Consider the following 19066-nt stretch of genomic DNA (forward strand, 5'->3'; position numbering starts at 1 on the left):
GATTTTGTTACTTATATTCAACGTTGTTATAATCTGTTGTTTAAGGATATTCCTAGAAGTACTTGTAGATCGGATATTATAGATTTATATAAAAAATATAGATTTTATTTGCGCCATATATTTAATTTTTTAAATTGTAGTGTTTCTCTTACGGCCGATTTGGGTCTTAGTCTTAACAAGTTAGATTTTTTTGCTATTACATGTCATTGGGTTGACTATAATTGGGTGATGCAAAAAAGAACCATAGCTTTTTTATATGATAAAGAGAAAGGTTGTCACGACGGAAATTTTTTTAGCGGATTCAATGTCAACTATTATGATTTTTTTTTAATATTTATAGAAAAACACTTTGTATTGCTTTAGATAATGCTTCTAATAATACAAAGGCGGTTGGTCTTTTAAAAAGGGAATTAAACTCTCCGCTAAAAAATATTTTTCATGTGAGATGTAGTTGTCACATTTTAAACTTGATTTTTAGACATAGTCTTGACTATTTTGAAGATTCTGTTCAAAAAGTTAGAAATGCGGTTGCTTTTCTTTTTTGTAATGTTATTAAGGTAAAAAATGAGAGATTTTAAGAATTCTTGTTTGCAAAATGGCCTCAGGCCTAGGAAAATTCAAGTAGAAGTTGACACTAGGTGGAACTACACTTACATTATGTTACAACAAGCATATCATTATAGGATTCTCATACAACAAGTTCACAACCATTTTAATACGGATAGTGATGATTGGATAAATAATAATGATTGGGAAGATGCTAAGGAATGTATTGAACTTTTACAAAAAAATTATAATGCAACTTTTGTTTTTTCTAGACAATTCTATCCCACGGTAACCGGAATTTTAGCGTACTTAACGGAAATAGCTAGAGTTTTATATGAGTATAAAGATAAATACGGTTATCAAGCGGCTATTTATTCTATGACAACAAAATTTAAGAAGTATTTTTTTTCCCATCCCAACTTTATTTATTTGGGGTTCTCTTTTAAATCCTTGTTTTAAAATGTCTTATACTAGAGGATTGGTTGGTCAAATTTATAAATATATCCGAGGGAGTTGAACCATCTTTACTTGACGCCAAGCTCGCGGTTGATGCCAAATGTAGAAAAGTTTTTACTCATTATTCTACTTTGGAAGAAAGTGCTACATCCGTTGTTCCACGCCCTACTACTTCTCAAAGTAACAAAAAGGGCTTGTTGGGTTTGTCGAATTTAAAAGTTTTACATTCACATCCAACTCCTTGTCATAATGCAAATTTTGATGAATATCACCTTTATTTGATGCAGCCAAATGTGGATATCAACCAACTAGATGATTTGGACGTCTTACATGGTAGAGGAAATACAAGGCGAGTCATCCGATACTTTCAAGAATGGCTCGAGATATCCTCACGGTTCAAAAATCAAATGTGGCTTCAGAAAGTGCATTTAGCCAAGGAAGACAACAAATTAGAGGCCATAGACACTCATTATCCGGATTTAGCTTGCAAGTACTAGTTTGCATTTGCGATTGGATTAGATCGGAGCGACGCAACCAAAACTTACAAGCGGTGGAAGGCGAAAAGGAAGAGATTGAAGATTTGATAGCAAGTGGAGTAGACCAAATGGAAGACTTTGAAGATATCTCAATGACTGAATATAATATTGCAGAGATTAGCCAAATGATTGACACTTTTTGATTTTATTCTTGTACTACTTTTTTGCAACTCATGTATTATTTGCAAGTTAAAAAAAAAACTACAACTTGCAAATAAATGTTATCCATGAATGAATAAAATAGATGGCTCATTGAGCTTTCTTCTATTTACTTGTGTTCATATTTATACTAGATATACCTAAAATATACTAAGAATATACTTATAATATACATCTACTTAAATTAAAAAATAGAAAGTTATATACTTGAAAAAATAACTTAAGTAGCTATTTTATAAATAACTTAAGAAAAATAGAAAGTTGTATATATATATATATATTATAAGTAGCTAAGCATATAAGTTAAGTTATTTCTAAGTTTATAAATTTCTATTTTATAACTTAAGTATATTTATATTATAAGTATATTCTTAGTATAATTTAGGTATATCTAGTATAAATATACTTAAGTTATAAATAGAAAGTTATAAACTTTAGTTATAAACTTATATAACATATATAAATATACCTACAATATACTAAGAAATACTATAATATACATATACTTTACAAAAAACAAAAACAAAAAATGCAGTTTTTTTACTTTTAAAACCGGCCGGTTCCGATTTCCAACTGGCCAATTTCGAGTTTTTGACCGGAAACCGGCCGGTTTTCTAACTGGTTGCCGGTCCGGGCCGGTTCCGATCGGTTAAAAGGCTTAGTAATGAATCTTCAAATTCAATTGATACCTCCTATCAGACTGTAAAAGAGATACATTCTTTACTCTTTGCTTTAATAGAAAAACAATTTTTGCCCACAGCTCTTTCACTAGCATTTCTTTAGGGCGTCCATTTGGTAAAGATTTACCTCATTAAAGTGTTTATCTATACTGAATTTATATGTTTTGATATAAATATTCGGTGCTAATAAAAATTTACAGTCTCATTTTTGTCCTTTTCTGTTTCTTTTCTTGGTTTCGATTGAATCCATTCACTGGACATCTATCTAGGAAGAAATATGCCACATTCCAAGAAGGTCAAAGAGGAACTTTTATGCTTATTAGCTTCTCTTTGAACTTCATTCCAATAACACAAGCATTTCATCGAAACTGTTTCTTAGGGAGTTAATGAATGAAATGTGGACTGTATTTCATGTATCATTTGACTAGACAACAAACGAGCCGTTTCTTTCAAATTCTGTTTTGATTAGATCCACATTAAACTCTCTCCCCCTATCTCACACCCACACACTTTTCAAAATTCAAAGTTTGAAATGTCATTACGAGGAGATGGACTATAATATAACGAGGAGATGGGACTATAATATAATACTCCTATTTCAAGTAAACATAGCTTTTCGTGTTAGTTAATGACTAAACAAACCAACATAGATCCTTAGATAAGGTTATTTAATTATAGTATAGGACGAGGACCACGTTAAGTGACGAAAGCAATGCGTTTCCCAGCAACTAATCCACATGTCCCTTGTCTTTCTCCTTGTCCTCCTTCTTTTGAGCTAACATATATTGTGCCACTTCATAACGACATGCTAGTTAATTAGGGTTACTGATTCATTAATTTCTTTAATTCCATAGTGTTCGTGTTAGTTGGCAATTAATTTCAAGGAATATTTAGTACCTCCCATCAGAAGGGGCGGAAGCAGCATGTTGACATTAAATTTATCTAAACTCAATATTTTCGATGTGAAGTATATATTTATGTATAAAAATTCACAAAAATTACGATAAATAATAGATCAGAACGCATAATTGAAAACACAATGAGTACAACGTTAAGAACTTTAAAGATTCAATCCATAAAATTTAAATCTTGAATCCATCTCTGGCCATCCAAGCATAGGTACCAAATAATTTTATCCACCAAAACTTGAATAAATAAAAAGAAATCACCATCCATTTTTGTTTTTACTGGAATTTAAACCCGAAACCTCATAGGTTTCAATCATGAGTTAGGGTACAGAAAGGGATACCTTCTTATGATCACTTTTTATATTTTGAATCTCTTTACTAAAAATCTTATCTCTGCCACTATTCATCGACCCACCTCCATTGGTTTCAAATTTAGTGTTTCTTAGCTAGTTGGAGGGAAAAATTAGCTAGGACTAAGATTTCTTGGACATAATAATAATCCTTTTGCACAGAGAAAGATACGGTCAAAGACGAGGTAATTACTGAAAGACCCTCTTCACATATTCTTAAATGATGATGTCTTTTAGGAAGAAGATAGGATGGGTCAAGAGGTGTGATGATGAATGGGGTACAAGTTTCAAGATTGTCCTTTTGAACCAAAGGCCTAAGCTATCTATCAAATCAACAATTAATCATTGCTGATTAGAAATTCTGGATTTGATTCCATTAACAGCTTCCAGGCTTTACTATTTGCTCCTCAGTGTCCCAAATTCTTGCATGCCTTCTCCACTGACAGACGTACCTAGAGAGCCCTTGCACTCCTGTTGTATAGGTGCTACACTTTCTCAATTCTAGATAAAAAAAGAGATGGTCAAATATGGTATTGTTGCAAACTTGCAATATAATACTGTCTCCCGTCTCCTGTGTCTTAATTTATGTGATATCGTTTAATAGGTATATGATTTAAGAAAGAAAGATAATTAAAATTTGTGGTTAAAATTAGATATTTGTGTGTATAAACCATTTCATTGGATTAAAATAAAATTAAGTTAAATATTCTAAACATAGAAACTAGAATGTGACACTTCTTTTTAGAGTGGGAAATAGCTTGTTAGTGCTTGCGTTATTGCTTAATTGCCTTTTTAGTTCCTGTATTATTCGACTAAGCAGATTTAACTTCGAATTAAACTATGTGGGTGGTTTTAGTCTAATTGCTAACAGAACTCATAGAGCTAAACGGACGTTGCTAATACGAAGGGGTACCTTTAAATTTTACTTTTTCAACTTAAGCCAACTCCAAACCATGGTTTCTTGTACATGTATTTAATTAGTGTAATACCACATGGCAAGAATTTCTTTTTTTAATGTTGTAATAAAACATGAAAGTATTGTCACTATCAATGCTAATGGCTCCCCAATACGTTCTCAGTGCACAATTTCTTTTAAGCTAAAACTAATGAAATCCTAGAATATGTTCTCAGTGCAAAATTCATGGTTGAGCTCATGAGGTGAGTTTATTTTCTCCAATTTTTTAGTTGTCGGCTCAGTTTTCTCCAATTTCATCAAAAGATCTAGTTCATTTTACGGGTTCTGAGAGTAGTTGCGTTTAGAGACTTTTGAACAACTATCAACTATACATAATGCTGTTGATTTGTAAGATGACAATAAGTCTTCGCAACACACGGGAGTATTGAGGAAAAAAATGCTTGTAAGTAATGGTAGAGAGTAGTAAATAACAAATTGGGTTTATTTTTCTTCTATAATTCTTAACATGGGTGGAAACACGCTAAATACCCTAAGTATCCTTCATATCAGTCAAAATTCGTTTAGGTCTGTGAGTTCTGTTAGCAATAGGACTAAAATCACCCATATTATTTAATTAGAGGTTAAATCTGCTTAGTCAAATAATACAGAGACTAAAAAGCAATTAGGCAATAGCATAAGGACTAAAAAGACTATTTTTCCTTTTAGAATATATACTAAAGAAAGTGTACCACAGAAATTGAGATAAAAAAGATACAAATTTGTCATCCATTAATTGTTAGGATTAAATGTGCCTTCGTTGTTATAAAATGGGCAAGAGTTGTCTTTTTCTTTCAAACGACGAAAGAGAAAACTATGGTGGAGGTGGTAGCAGACGAGAGGAGGAAGGAATGAAGAGCAATTGGTGGTGGAGATAGTGTTGGGGAAAGAGGAGGAATGAGAAAGAAGTTAGAAAGAAGGAATAAAATTAGCCTATGAACTATGCAAAAGGTGCGGATTTGCCCTTTGTTTAAAGAGTAATGACTTAATCGTTGATATGCTTACTTCGTGCTAAGCTTTCGTCGTTTGAAAATAAGGAAAAATCTATCTAATTTTAGTATGGTGAGGTTATTATGTATACGTACTATTTCACATAATTTATAGAAAATTTAACCGTTTTCCCCTTCTAGATAAGAAAAAGTGGGATACAAAAGCAACAATTGTTGTTTTGTGACCTTAATTAGTGGTTAATCTATGCATTATACTTGGTCATTGTTGGCTTGACACTCTCCTTAAAAAGTCATTTAGCGGGGTTTGTTTTACTAAATTATTTTTATTAATTATATTTTGTATAGTTATTAACGATAAGAGTAATATTGAAGGAGAAAAATAATAAATATCTCCTGATTTGCTGAAATGAACAAATAAAAGATAAATCTATTTTTAGTAAGAATCGAGTAAAATGGAGCGGGAGGATCTTTAAAGATAATAAGTAGGACTACATTTTTTAGGCGAAAATATTTTTCTCTCTTTCGGTGTACTTTATTTGATTATAGTAGCTTATAACTTATCATTTATGTATAAGTGATGTCAAAACTGACTCATGAAAAGATTACTCGTTCTATATAAAATTATGTTTTAAAATATTTGGATTGTTTAATTTACAAGTCTTATATGCTGTGTTATAATAATCTTATATTGATAAAAGGTTCATCATACAATTTTATATGTAAAATAAAGCTGAAATGCTTTTTAATAAAGTATATATGATTTGCACAAGAAGTTATTTCTCCGTTGGTTTAGCCATCCGCTATTCAATGAGCCTGTTTGGATGGGCTTAAAAAAAGCAGTTTATAAGCTGCTTTAAGTAAGCTAAGCAAATGAACTCAATTATTTTTTGGGTTTATTTTAACCACAATATGACTTATAAGCTGGTCAGTCAAACACTCAAAAAGCTGAAAACAGCTTATAAAATGTTTTCAGCAACTTATAAGCCAATCCAAATGGGCTCAATATTCAATACTTATTAATTCTATTTGTGACGACTTATTTGAAAGTATTTACTATCACAATTTTTTTCATTTTTTGACTCAAACTTAAAAACTCTAATCAAAGGAAAAACAATTTTATACATCCCAACACATTTTTTTAGGGGCTACAAGTCGCAACTCTCAGGAGTCCGGAGCCTAAGGGACATATTTTTGCACCCAAAAGATCAAAGGGGGTTGGCATTTCCAAGATAAACCAAAAGACGTTTACCGTGGATTGTCCCACGTTTTGCAGCTCCTTTTAACGGAGCATTGTAACGTCTGCCTTCAACAAAAAAAAAAAAATTACTAAATCGTGGACCAGTCCACGTTTTGCAAAGATGTTTTTTTTTTTTTTAAATCGTGGACTGGTCCACGTTTTGCAAAACATATTTTTGCAACTCGTGGAACAGCCCACGTTTTGCGAAAAACGATTTGCCTCAATTTTTTTTGGCTAAAACGTGCTGCTGTCCATTATATTCCGTTTATTTTATTGTCTTGTTCTCTTTTTTCTTTTGTCCACTTAGCGTTTTTCGTTCTCTTCAACTTGAGGAAATAAGAGCTAAATGAAAGCATCAACTTTATGAATTTTACAAGATCACGATGGAAAAAAGGTTAGAAGGTCAAGCCGTATTAACATGTTATGTTATACTCACTTTTAATATGAAATGAACTTTTTTGAGTTTTAGACAAAATTTCATCATAATACAATAATTACCTCCTCAAGTTTCTCACCTGTGGGTTCATAATACAATCAAACCTCTTTATAATGGTAGTGTTTGTCCGAAAACTTCATGACTGCTAGTAAGGTGATGTATGTATACTGGCATTTGATGTTAGATTTCATTTAGTTGTTATAAACAAAACTATGCATTTTTTTTTTTTTACTTTTTATGCTAGTATAAATGAAACCAAAAATACTTGTTAATTTTAAAATTCCAATTGATTTTCATATTTCATTAATTAAAAATTTAAAAGACTAATAAATTACTAAGAAACCCATAACTAGTTATACCATACCGATAAAGAATTAAAATCTAAGGAACATATGCATTTAAAATTAATTGAAAATTTAAATTTTCAAATTTGATGTAAGAGCTCTAAAATTGTAGATTGTTTCATAAATTTCAGTATCTTAGTAATAATATAACGTTTGAACTGACGAAGATTTTTTATCAAAATTTCAGCAAAAGGGAAAATAGCTTTCCCTTGAAGGCTGTTTAAGAACATAATAGTATAATTAAAAAATTTTAGATATTCGTACTTGAAATTTACTATCTACATGACATTAATGATGATAATCATAAATATTTTAATATTTTATTTTATAGATAATATATTTCTTACAAAATATTATTACACAATATTTGAGTGTGGCTATTATAGAGAGGTAATTTTATAAAGAGTGTACCGCTATAATGAATTCCATTGCAGTTATAGGCAGAATGCTGTTATAGAGAATTAAAATATGACATAAAAAATCAGTTGCGAAGAAAATCAGGTCGTTATAGTGGTGAAATATTGTTATAACGAATGACAATTATAGAGAGCTTTGACTGTAGACGTTAGTTTAATTTTGACAGTCCTTTTTTCCTTGCCAATTCCTCACTATAATAGAAAAATACAATAGAATCAAAATAAAAATAAAAAGCTGGCAATTTAAACAACCTTAACGATATTTTCATTAATGCAGAACTGCATCTACATGCAAATAGGGGTACAAGAAGTTTGGAAACGTGGACAGCACCACGTTTTAGCCAAAAACAAATTGAGGCAAATCGTGGACCGGTCCACGGTTTGCCCAAATCATTTTTTCGCAAAACGTGGGCTGGTCCACGATTTACCTTAGTATTTTTTTATTTTTTTTAAATTTTATTGAAGACAGACGTTACAATGCTCCGTTAAAAGAAGCTGTAAAACGTGGGAGCAAAAATATGCCCTTTAGGCTCCGGACTCCAACTCTCAGCTATAATTGTTTCCGTATTTCATGAAGCTGACTTGACCTTAACTACATCTTTTTCAATTTCGTGGAAGTGAATTGCTTCAACTAGATGGTAAAAAGATAACACGGGCCACCTTACATAGCCTTTTTAGCAAATGAAAAAGTACTTCGAAGAACAACAAAAAATGTACTTTTAAGCCACGTTGATTACAGTTATGAAATTTTACACTGCTTGATATCAGCAAATTCATGGTCCAATATACATGAATTTCAAATATTGGAAACATTATAAGAACGAATCTCATTTTAAAACAACAAGAGCAGAGCATAAATACGTCGGGGGGCCATTTAAATAATTTATTTTGGAAGTCAGTCTCACATATGCTATGGTATATCTCTGCAAATCTAGCAGAAAATGAGGGGAAGTAGGGCCAAAAAATTATTGAACCAATACTTCAAATTGAATTGAATACAGTGTTTAATACTTCCAAGTGCTGTTTATGATGTTGCAGGGGAATATTCTTGTCCAAACCCAGTGGAATAAATTTGAAATTTGAAGAAAGAAATCACTATAATTTTTTTTTTTTTTTTTTTGGCTGCATAAACAAACAATGGATAATGGATAACAGTGCCTGCCTGGTTGATTTGTTAATTGTCATTTTTATTTTAGTTACATCAGCGGTGACTAATAAGAACCTACCTAGAAGGTTAACTCTATAGGAAATAGAGAAAGCATTTTGAGAGAAGATCTTTGGGAAAACATATTTGACAAAGGAATTCACAATTTTCCATACTAGAAACATGCATCTTTCTTTCCAAGACTGAGATTTTATTGCTTTATGCCTTTATGCACCCCACCCCACCACAAAGGCACAAGCTCCTCATTTCGACAAAATTTTAAACATAAAATAATATTTTATTACTTATAAAATTGGAATTCTATATTCATTAATAATGGTGTTTGTAAATACTAAACTATAATATATGGAATATTGATAGAAGGCTTTAATTTGTATATACTGTTAATTGTCGGTGCAAATTTTTTTTAACACTATCACTATAATTTAGCATGTCGTGACAGGTTACCTATCTCATTTCTTAGGTTACGAACTCCACTTATTATGTATAACTATATATGTGCATATATCTTTTAGGTTATCAAATCCTTTTACGATATTAATGCTTAAAAAATGAACTCACAATAATGTAATATTGAAAAATATATCTAGTAAAATAATACTAATATTTTCGCTGACAAACAAAAATCATATCATTCGTATTTAATTTTAAGTTCAAATCTTTCTTTTTGAACTTCAATAGAAATACCTACTAAATAAAATGGAGAGTTAACAGCCCAAAAAAAAAAAAAAAACCTAAACTGACATTATTTTGCAAATTTTGAATAAAAATAATGATAGTTTAGGGGGAGGTGTTACGATTAACTTTAAATTTAAATGACACGTATTGAGCGACTTGACACATTTTTAACTGTTTTAGGAGCGTAAAATGAGAAAAGGACCAAAATCATACATTATGTTTGGGTTTGGATCAAAATCATACATATTCTTTCACATGGAGCACTAATAGTACATTATGTTTGCATAAGTGGTGCACTTTTAGTCAAACTCCCAAATATTTTTTTAGAAATTTAACGGAAAAGAACAAAAATGCCCCTGAACTTTTAGAAAAAGTATAAAAATACCCTTTATTCATCTATTTTGCTAAAACTACCACTCAGTTCAACTTTTTGGCTCATTTACTCCCTTTGACTAACGGACAACACTAATTTTTTTTTAAAAAAAATATTTAAATTGCACATGACATTTTATTACTTCAAAATTGATTTATTTTTTTAAAAAGAAATCTGAAAAATTGTTATTTGTAGAATAAGGAAAAATAATTTTTCAACATCCGTTTCTTTAAAAAACAAATGTAGTAAGCCTTTTATATATATGAAAAGAAAAAAAAACAGAATTGGATTTTCATTAAAACATGTGGAATTTTTTTAAATTTGGAAAACTTTTTTTAACGAGTAAAACCTTGACTAACGAACAACACTAATTTTTTTTTCTTTTCAAAATGTGAAAAATTGGATTTTTATAAAAATCTGAAAAAATTAAATTTTTTTATGGAAAAACTGTGTTTAAAAAAAAAACCAGAAAACTATCTTTTTTTAAATCTAGAAGAAAATTATGGAGTATTAGTTTTGCACATTTTACTTAAAAAAACAATCAGTTTTTCAGATTTAAAAATTGAATTTTCTAAAAAAAATGGGGTTTCCACCCGTTAAAAAAAAGTTTTCCAAATTTAAAAAAATTCCACATGTTTTAATGAAAATCCAATTCTGTTTTTTTTTTTTATATATATATAAGGCTTACTACATTTGTTTTTTAAAGAAACGGGTGTTGAAAAGTTATTTTTCCTTATTCTACAAATAACGATTTTTCAGATTTCTTTTTAAAAAAATAAATCAATTTTTCAGTAATAAAATGTCATGTGCAATTTAAATATTTTTTTTTAAAAAAATTAGTGTTGTCCGTTAGTCAAGGGGAATAAATGAGCCAAAAAGTTGAATTGAGGGGTAGTTTTAGCAAAATAGATGAATAAAGGGTATTTTTATACCTTTTCTAAAAGTTCAGGGGCATTTTTGTTCTTTTTCCGTTAAATTTCTAAAAAAATATTTGGAAGTTTGACTAAAAGTGCACCACTTATGCAAACATAATGTACTATTAGTGCTCCATGTGAAAGAATATGTATGATTTTGATCCAAACTCAAACATAATGTATGATTTTGATCCTTTTGTCAGCGTAAAATACACTTGCCTGTAAAATTGAGCTAGAGGAATTTTAACTCATGAAAATTATAGTTCAATGGTAACGAAAACAAAGCTTAATTATTTAAGTGTGAAACTTGAAAACGGAAAAAAGGATGAACTTAGACGCCCTTATTAATAAGGGAAGGACATTTAAGTTAAAAGGGGCTTTTTCTGGTCCAAGATCCTCTGGAATTAACAATTTTTTAAACTCAACAATCGTAGGATGTCGAAGGTTTCATAAAAAAGCTTTCAATGGATACAATCAAGAAGCAAGGATTCCTTCATCAAAACACTGTCAAAGAATTTACACAAGCACACCATTCTATCCTAGTACTAATTTGTCACCATTTCCTGTGGAAGGATAAGCACTAGAGAAGTTAACTCTTCAGATTATCTTCTCCATACAGCCATATCTTATATCTATGATTCAATTGACCCAAAGCCAAAGTTGCTAAAAAGAAAAAATTCTCAGAAACAGTACTCTTCTTGCACTTGAGAACAAGACCTTTGCATTCTAACTCCACTAAAACTTGTTCTTGATGCCATAATTTCGTTCAACGACAGCCTCTTCTTTGGCCCCGGCTCTGGTCTTTGCTTTGGTGCACTATGGGACCGTAGCTTATTTTGAAACGACTGTGTGTTAGACATGTAGTTAGGAAAGTTGGCATAAGGCCGGTAGTATCCGTCCCCACAAACGCTTTTGGCTGGTGTAGGTGGCGCGTTGGACCGTCTAGAACCTGCAAAGCGAGGGGTACTTTGAGCAGAGGCGAACTTGCACTGTTCGTCTGCCAAAAAACTCCAGTTTACATCCCGAAGATGACGACAATCTGGGATTGATAGACGGGCTGGAAGTGGACAGGGGAGTGGTGATGACATTGGTTGATAATACTGCTCATCTCCAGATTCGGACATACAAGGATTGTTCATTCTACGCGACCTGGATTTGGTCCTGTATGTGTCGATTTCTACAATTTTAGGGCTTTCATCAAATCCATCATATGAAGTCTCATTCGAAGTTGAAAGCCTCTTGCTGTGGAATTCATTTCTATATTCATCAAATCTTTCCTGCCAAAACCAAAATAAATAACAAGATTAACAAATTAAGTACTCCTCAATTGACCAACTAGAATAAAATCAAGGGAACTAGTTCCTTACAATTGACCTCCTAGCTCGTATATCGGGTCTAATGTCATTAGTCATTGAACGACGAGCTCTTTGAGATCGAACAGAAGCCTGCGCTCTGATAAGCGCCTGCATACTGTGAAGAGTAGCAGCAGCTCTTTTCCGGACCAGGTAACCCCTTACCAAAGCCTGCAATTTCACCAATCCTTTGAGAGCTCTAAGTGCTTTTCTGGCCTGCAAAAAAAAGAACCCCAAAATTAGATCTTGCATATGGACCACCATTGAACAAACTTTTAGACAATGAAACATAACATAAAACAGAATGCATAGAAAGAATTACAGTACTTTTCTTGGGTAAATCAGTAGTTCAGTATTTACTACTTAGAATAAAGCAAGAGAATATTGAGGACTAACTAACGCCAGATGGATTTAAAAGTGAAAAGTGTAACGAAACTTCAACATCACTCCAAAGACCAAATTCAAATATTACAACAATTTCAAATTTCAAATTCTTGGACGGGCATTAAATGAGGCAAGTATTAATGTAGTATAGGTAAAGACAACAATTTCATAGACCAACATGAAATCGAAGAAGGCAATAGTACTGTTCTATTAGGAATGTTTGGAAGGTACTTTGCTGACATTTTAAGCAAGCAAACATCAAACACTACATTTAAACACTAAAAAAAACACACAAGATTAAAAAAAAAGAAAAAAAAAGGTAAATCATTGAAGAAAATTGATGACTTACCAAATAACCCCTAAAAACAGTTTGAATCTTGGAAGCAGCCCATTTCTCCCGCTCACAATTAAACATAGTACCCCTACCTTGGCTTGTCAATCTCACCACTGCCACGGCCGCCTGTGCTGCCGCTACAGCCGCGTCGGCGGCGGCAGCAGTGGCGGCAGCCACTGCAATTGCATGCTTACTTTGCTCTTTCTCATTCTCAGACATATAAGGTCTCAACCAATTAGAATCCACCTCAGTGTTACTCCCTGGAAAGTTCACCCGACCTGTTGAATCTTTAGATGACTTCCCAAAACTCCATCTTTTCTTGTCTCTCTTTTCTGATGAATTCGACATGTTGTCTACATTTTCTTTTTCTTTCTTCATTCCAAGAAATCCTTTGAACCACCTTGTAGCTTTCCCCATTTCTCTACAAACTGGAGTAAGATATAATAATAAGCCCAAGGTAACAAATTTAGAAGAGATATAAAGAAGTACTTAAGAACTTTGGAGAGTACAAATATGAAGTAAGCTAAGACAGAAACTTTCAGAATCTTTACATGTTGCGAGCAACGAAGTGATGAGAACAGAACATTACAGTGTGGAGGAAAAAGTTAATAAAAGGTATCAAACAGTATATAATAATACTTGGGTTAAAGATTGAATTTTTATTTTTTTGGGAAAACAATTTCATTACTGACACAACCTCGTGAAGAACTGTGTGAAACAAGACAAAAAGGTGTGGCAGCAAGAAATATGTTTTTAAAAAATATATCCCACCAAACAAACAATAAACTACAGAACTAAAATCATTGAATAAGTTTGAACTAGATTTTAAATTGACTCAAACTATTGCCTCCTATTGCAGTTCAAATATGGAATTATAACTTCCACCAGTAAGAAACTCAAGTAACTTGCAAAAAAGCATAATAATTTTCCTGTTCTTCCCTACCCCCCCCCCCCCCCCCCCCACCCCAACCACATTTTCTTAGTCAAAAACTCAAATATTACAGACAGAATCATCAAAACTGAAAGCAAGTGGAAAAAGTTGTAATAATAACCTAAGTGCAAGAAACAAACACACTCGTGTCGTTTTTTTTAAAAAAACAATCAAACTTGTTAATATCACTTTTTAAACAACAAAAACCAATCGCCCCCTGAATTAAAGATTCTAAAAAAGAAACAAACTTTCTTCACTTTTTTTACCTTAAACACAAAGATAATTTGCTTTCTCTCACTATTAACAACTCTAATATCACACTCTCTCTCTCTCTCTCTAACTTTCTGGAGCAACGTGAAATAAAAATACTCATAAAAATGAATAGAAGTACTAATAAATATGAAGAGATATATCACCCCCCCCCCCACCCCCCACCAAACCCAAATAAACCCCACTACCACAAATTTTCAAGTGGCTGACACAACCCCCGTGAATACGTTGTGGATATAACAGAGACCAATTATGAGACTTTTGCTATATTGTTATAAGTTTTTTCTTCTTAAAGAGCAAAATGATTTCGTACTGTAGATTTGTTTTACTACCACCATTAAAAGAACTTACCAAAAATGCTTGCTAGAACTTTGATCTCTAGTGTTCTGTACGTGCCCAAAATGTATGTTAATAGAAAAAAGATCCTTCTGATATGGCTCTCCGTATCACTAGCTGATTTTTCATTGACTTTGAACGATTTGTTCAGAAAACTCTGCCATTGAAGATCTTGAAAATATGAGTTATATTGGAAAAAACAAAGAAAATGGTACCCCTTTTGTTATATATATATTTGGAAAGACAAGGATTAAGGAGTAAAAATAAGTAAGATAAGTGTGAAAAGATTTATATAATCACTCCAACTAATTCGAGATTACAGCCTAATAAATTTAATTGAGCAGGTATATAGTTTTTTTTTTTTTTAATTTTTTTTCAAATTCCCTACAAAACCGGGGATTTTGAATTAATAGTGGACAGTCACAAGGTGCAGCCTATGGTATTAGGGTGGTAAATATGGTAAGTTGGTAATGGTAGCTCTCAGATTTAAAGATACAGTTTATCTTTTCAAAATTCAAAAAAATTATTTCTCTAATTGGTTCAGATATTGTGGATCTCATGAACTGCAGTAACCGCTATATTTCACTAATAGTAATAGTAGATTTGGACGTTTATTTAAAAAAGGTATTATAAAAGAGACAGTGGCAGGTCAATTATCTTAAACATTTTACGTGGTAATTCATTATAAGCTCAAATCTTAAAGAGATTAGTTGAAATTTCGTTCTTAAATTTTACATGGAGTACGATTGAAAATCGTGTAATCTAATCTTTAACCTTAATAGCAATTCTTAGACATTAACGTATCTTGGCGCATACCCTGAAAAAGATAAAAGCATATAGTAAAGTTGTCCAAATCCATTCACTTTTAAGAACCCAACAAAGGACCACAGATTATCACTCTTTTTTAAAGATGAGACGAGAAATTTGGTTCAGTCATTAAGCAATCGCTGTCTATTTTTTCTCTTAAATTGATAGCAACTCCCACTATATCGTTCACTTCGATGTTTGTTGTGGACCAAATATGTCATGATAAAATTTGAGTTGTACTATACGTATATCAGTATATGGATGGTGAAAGCCTTTTTACATCTAATTGAAGTTGCTATAGTAGGTTAAATATCATTTTTTACAAACATACCAAATAATGATCGTTCAAATTGTTAAACTGTATTAAAGAATTTTGGTTAGTTTAGCAAACTTAAATCCTTAATTATGGTATAAAACGTCATGGAAAATTCTGAACCGTATGGCGAATAACTGAAATAGGAAGTCAAAAAATTGAGTTCATTTTGGGCTTGGATTTTAACACTTAGCGTAGGCCCGAACGACCCAAAGTTTGGTCTCTTTTACGTTGGGTCATTTGCACTTATTCTTCCTATTTTGCTGGGCAATTGGTGGTATTTAAATTTTGCCCCTCATATTTGTGGTCTTTAAATTGTGCCATTCGGCTAAAACCCATAGGTTCCGAGTTCGAACCCCCGCTCAGTCAAAAATTTTAAAAAAAATTGCAAAGCAGAGTTTAAATTTCGCTATGCCCCCTCCGGTAGACTTTGCCTTGAAGCATATATATGTATTTTTTTTTTAACTTTTCAAGGTAAACTTTTAGTAATGCCTTAACTAAAAGTGTGCCCCATAAAACATAACTAAAAGTATGCCCCATAAGGCGTATGTTTTCCTTAAGGCATAACTAAAAGTTTGCCTTATAAGGCAAAGTTTAAATTTTGCTATGCCCCCTCCAGCAGATTTTTAGTTGTGTTTAACTAGAAGTCTGCCGGAGGGGGCAGACTTTTAGTTGTGTTTAACTAGAAGTTTGCCGGAGGGGGCAGACTTTTAGTTGTGTTTAACTAAAAGTCTGTCGGAGGGGGCAGACTTTTAGTTGTGTTTAACTAAAAGTCTGCCCCCTCCGGCAGACTTTGCCTTGAAGCATATATATATATATATATATATTTTTTTTTTTTTATTATTTTTTTTTTTTTTACTTTTCAAGGTAAACTTTTAGTTATACCTTAACTAAAAAGTGTACCCCAAAGACATAACTAAAAGTATGCCCATAAGGCGAAACTTTTCCTTAAGGCATAACTTAAACTTCGCCTTATAAGGCAAAGTCTATGCCTTAAGAAAAGTTCTTGCCTTATGGGGCATAATTTTGTTATGCCTTAACTAAAATTCTGCCCCATAAGGCATAACTAAACTATGTCTTAGGAAAAATTCTGCCTTATGGGGCAGACTTTTAGTTATGCCGGATCCGGCATAACTTTAGCTTTTCCTTAAAGATTGTATGCTGGATCCGGCATACACTCCCCCCGTTCTGCCTTGCGAAATTATTTTTTTATTTTATGCCTGAGCGGGGGTTCGAACCCAGAACTTCATGTATTCGCCCACCTTTCCAAGCAAAGGGCAAAACTTAAAGACCATAAATATGAGGGGCAAAATTTAAAGACCACAAATTTGAAGGGCAAAATTTAAAGACCACCCCAAAGGAAGGGCAATCCGAGCAAAAAAATGTTTTGCACTGGTCTTTAATTTTGGCCCTCAAGACAAATAATTTTTGCGGGACATAAATTTATATTTTCGCATCATTATATCCCACAAGTTATGCCGATGCCTTTAAAGAACTTATGTCCCGCCAGGGGCGGAGCCACATACGGCTAAGGGGCCTTTGACCAAAAAATTACATTGTTTATACATGAGTAGAATTATTTTTTATGTATAGATAGTCGATGTTAAACCCCCGTGGCCTTCTTCGTATGTTTACTTCTTCAAATTTTGAAACCCCTAATCGCCAAAATTTTCAAAATCTGTTTTAAACCATAGGATTTGAAGTTGAATCGTAAGTCTTCAGTTTCAAACGAAAGTTTGAAGTTACGCTTGGAAAAGGTCAGGTTGTGCCAAAACCTAACTTCAAACCTCAATGCAGCATATTGTCACGGGCCTAAAATCTAAGGCGGCGTGGGGCAGCGTTGATGGTCTTAACTACCGCTCAATGCTTCAGCCCAACTCTCTGTTACTGGCGGAAGACAGTAAATAACTCTCAGGCAAATCACACACAAGAAGCTAAGGAAGATGAACACAGGTTTTGGGAGGCAAGTGCCCTTTTCTGATATATGCTATAAATGTATCTTTACAAGAATACAAAAGATGAAGTGAGTGAATTGAGGAGTGAGTCCTTTGCCCTAATGGCTTACAGTATTTATAGCTGGAAAATCTGTCCTATGCTATACAGTGGGCCTCTAAGTATGTGGCTGTGCTGAACAGCTTGTTGTTATGGACTACAAGCTGGCAGGTTGAGTGCTTGCTTTAGTTGGCCAGTGGCCCACGAGCAGAAAGGTGAGTGGCTGGTCTGCCACTCTTGTCCTGTAAGTGGGCGGCTGGTCTCCTACTCTTGTCTTGTGAGTGGGCGTCCCACTCTGGTGGGCCCTTCGGCAGGCTGACTTTGACTAGCGCATGGCGCTAGTTGCAGACTGACAGGCGCGGAAAAGGGCGAGGCGGTACACTCTCCCTCAAATGTTTTGGCGACGACCGCGGCGCCACAGAACTGCAAGAATTCATGGACCTTATCCTTGAATTGCCATAAGTCCTCGTATGCTTCCCATGTAGCCTCCTCGGGCGGCTGTCCCTTCCAATGGACAAGAAATTGACCCTTCGAGTTGCCCTAACCTTTGCCTCGGACTAACTGATGGTCAATGATGGCTTCTATTTCTTTGTCTTTTGCTGCAGGAGTCCCAAAGATCCTAGCACGGCTGGCTTGTGCTCGACCCTCGTTTTCCTTGTCTTCGAAGTATGGTTTTAATTGACTCGCATGGAAGACGGGGTATATTCTCAGGTGATGAGGCATGTCTAACCGGTAAGAAATCTTGCCCACCTTGGCAACGATTTCAAAGGGACCCTCGTATCGTCGAATCAGACTCTGATTCAGGCTTCTTAAGGACTTGAACTGCCTTGGATTGAGCTTGACCATGACTTTGTCACCAATTCTGTAATTTGTCGGGTGACGTTTTCGATCGGCAAACTTCTTCATTTTGCGGGCAGCCTTGTCAAGATATGACATGGCCAAATCCATTTGTTCCTCCCAAGCCTTGGCCATATGATATTCCCCTGGGTTCCGCAATTCAGCTCTTACAGGCAGAGATTGCGGTGTGTTGGGCTGCTGCCCAGTAGCCAACTCGAACGGGCTCCTCCCTGTCGCCTTACTCCGTTGCAGGTTGTATGAAAATTGGGCAGTGTCAAGCAACTTCGCCCAATCTTTCTGATTGGCACTAACAAAGTGCCGCAAATAAAGCTCCAGTAGTGCATTGACCCTTTCGGTTTGGCCATCCGTTTGGGGGTGAAAACTGGTCGAGAAATGTAACTCCGACCCCA

General features: G+C 33.5%; 1 protein-coding gene across 2 annotated transcripts; it reads right to left on the reverse strand.

Moving 5' to 3' along the window:
• Positions 1-11545: 11545 nt before the first annotated feature.
• On the reverse strand, positions 11546-15130 carry LOC132645817 (protein IQ-domain 26-like). Of its 2 annotated transcripts, none has more exons than XM_060363031.1 (4): positions 14723-15130; positions 13186-13598; positions 12468-12668; positions 11546-12377 (listed from the first exon to the last, which is right to left on the reverse strand). In XM_060363031.1, the coding sequence occupies exons 2-4, from the start codon at positions 13585-13587 to the stop codon at positions 11781-11783; spliced, it is 1200 nt and encodes a 399-aa protein (XP_060219014.1). In that variant the 5' UTR covers positions 13588-13598; positions 14723-15130; the 3' UTR covers positions 11546-11780. The 2 variants fall into 2 exon arrangements, with proteins under 2 accessions (XP_060219014.1, XP_060219023.1); XM_060363040.1 differs by lacking the exon at positions 14723-15130 and adding an exon at positions 14368-14520.
• Between the last annotated feature and the right edge of the window lie 3936 nt (positions 15131-19066).

Source organism: Lycium barbarum, chromosome 1 (genome assembly GCF_019175385.1).
Source record: "Lycium barbarum isolate Lr01 chromosome 1, ASM1917538v2, whole genome shotgun sequence".
NCBI lineage: Eukaryota > Viridiplantae > Streptophyta > Magnoliopsida > Solanales > Solanaceae > Lycium > Lycium barbarum.